This window comes from Cicer arietinum, chromosome 3 (assembly GCF_000331145.2).
Source record: "Cicer arietinum cultivar CDC Frontier isolate Library 1 chromosome 3, Cicar.CDCFrontier_v2.0, whole genome shotgun sequence".
NCBI classification, from domain to species: Eukaryota; Viridiplantae; Streptophyta; class Magnoliopsida; order Fabales; family Fabaceae; genus Cicer; species Cicer arietinum.
Window position 1 is genome coordinate 26,641,070 of NC_021162.2, and position 1,015 is coordinate 26,642,084.

The 1,015-nt window shown below is 19.2% G+C and overlaps 1 protein-coding gene across 1 annotated transcript in view; it reads left to right on the forward strand.

The window, feature by feature from the left end:
* The window catches only part of LOC101510993 (peroxidase 55), a 6,187-nt gene that overhangs the window by 3,057 nt on the left and 2,115 nt on the right, over positions 1 to 1,015 (forward strand). Inside the window, 1 exon segment of the mRNA XM_004513258.4 lies at positions 1 to 125. This exon segment is cut by the window's left edge and continues 17 nt beyond it. Within this exon segment, the coding sequence (XP_004513315.2) occupies positions 1 to 125 (125 nt within the window).

Sequence of the window (1,015 nt, forward strand, 5' to 3'; positions counted from 1 at the left end):
TTTCCCTACCAGGAGATGGATTTGACACTGTGATTAAAGCAAAGGAAGCTGTGGAAGCTGCATGCCCAAATGTTGTCTCATGTGCAGACATTTTGGCACTTGCTACTAGAGACGTTATAGCCTTGGTAAGCAATATTATTTTAAACATTTAATTCATATCAATTGCTTCTAAATATATTGTTGTCAGTAAATCACACGTGTTGTATTATTAAATTTTTCAATTTTTATTATATTTATTTTTCAAATTATGTTAATGATTAATTGTGTGATATATTGGCAAAATAAAAAAATTTATATTAATAATACATGATAATTAAAATTAATATTTATTTTAATATATATAAACCCCAAAATTCAGCAAAACTCCAATTCATTTCGTTAATCGCATATTTTGATGCACTGTAACACACGATCATTAAATTATGTCACATATATTTGGTCATAAAATGATGTTATGTCTTTAGAATATTAGTGACATTTTTAAAAAGTGTTATTTCTATCTTTTCGGTACAAATTGTTATTTCTTCGATATAAAAAAAGTTAGCTACTATTTAAATTAACAAACTTATTAAAAGATATAATACTTTAAAAAAATATAATATTCATAAATTTTTTAATTCTTGTAATTTGATCAACAAACAATTATTTTAATTGTGAATATATATATATATATGAGACATTTTATTATAGTATTTAGATATATTAAAACTGAAAATATGTTTTTAGTGTATTTTTTATTAATAATTTTATAGATTGAGTTGTCGAAAAATATTTAATCACTAAATTAATTATAGAAAAATAGATATAAAGATCAAAATAATTAATAAAAAAATATTTGTGAATTTATTAAACTAAAATCAAAATAGTTGTTTACTTTCATAAAAACTTAATTGTTACGGATTAAAAAATTAAATAATTTTAATATAATATTATTTTTTAATGATATTTTAAAAAATTTAATTATTTTTGTGAAGAAATAATTAAATATATATATATATATATATATATATATATA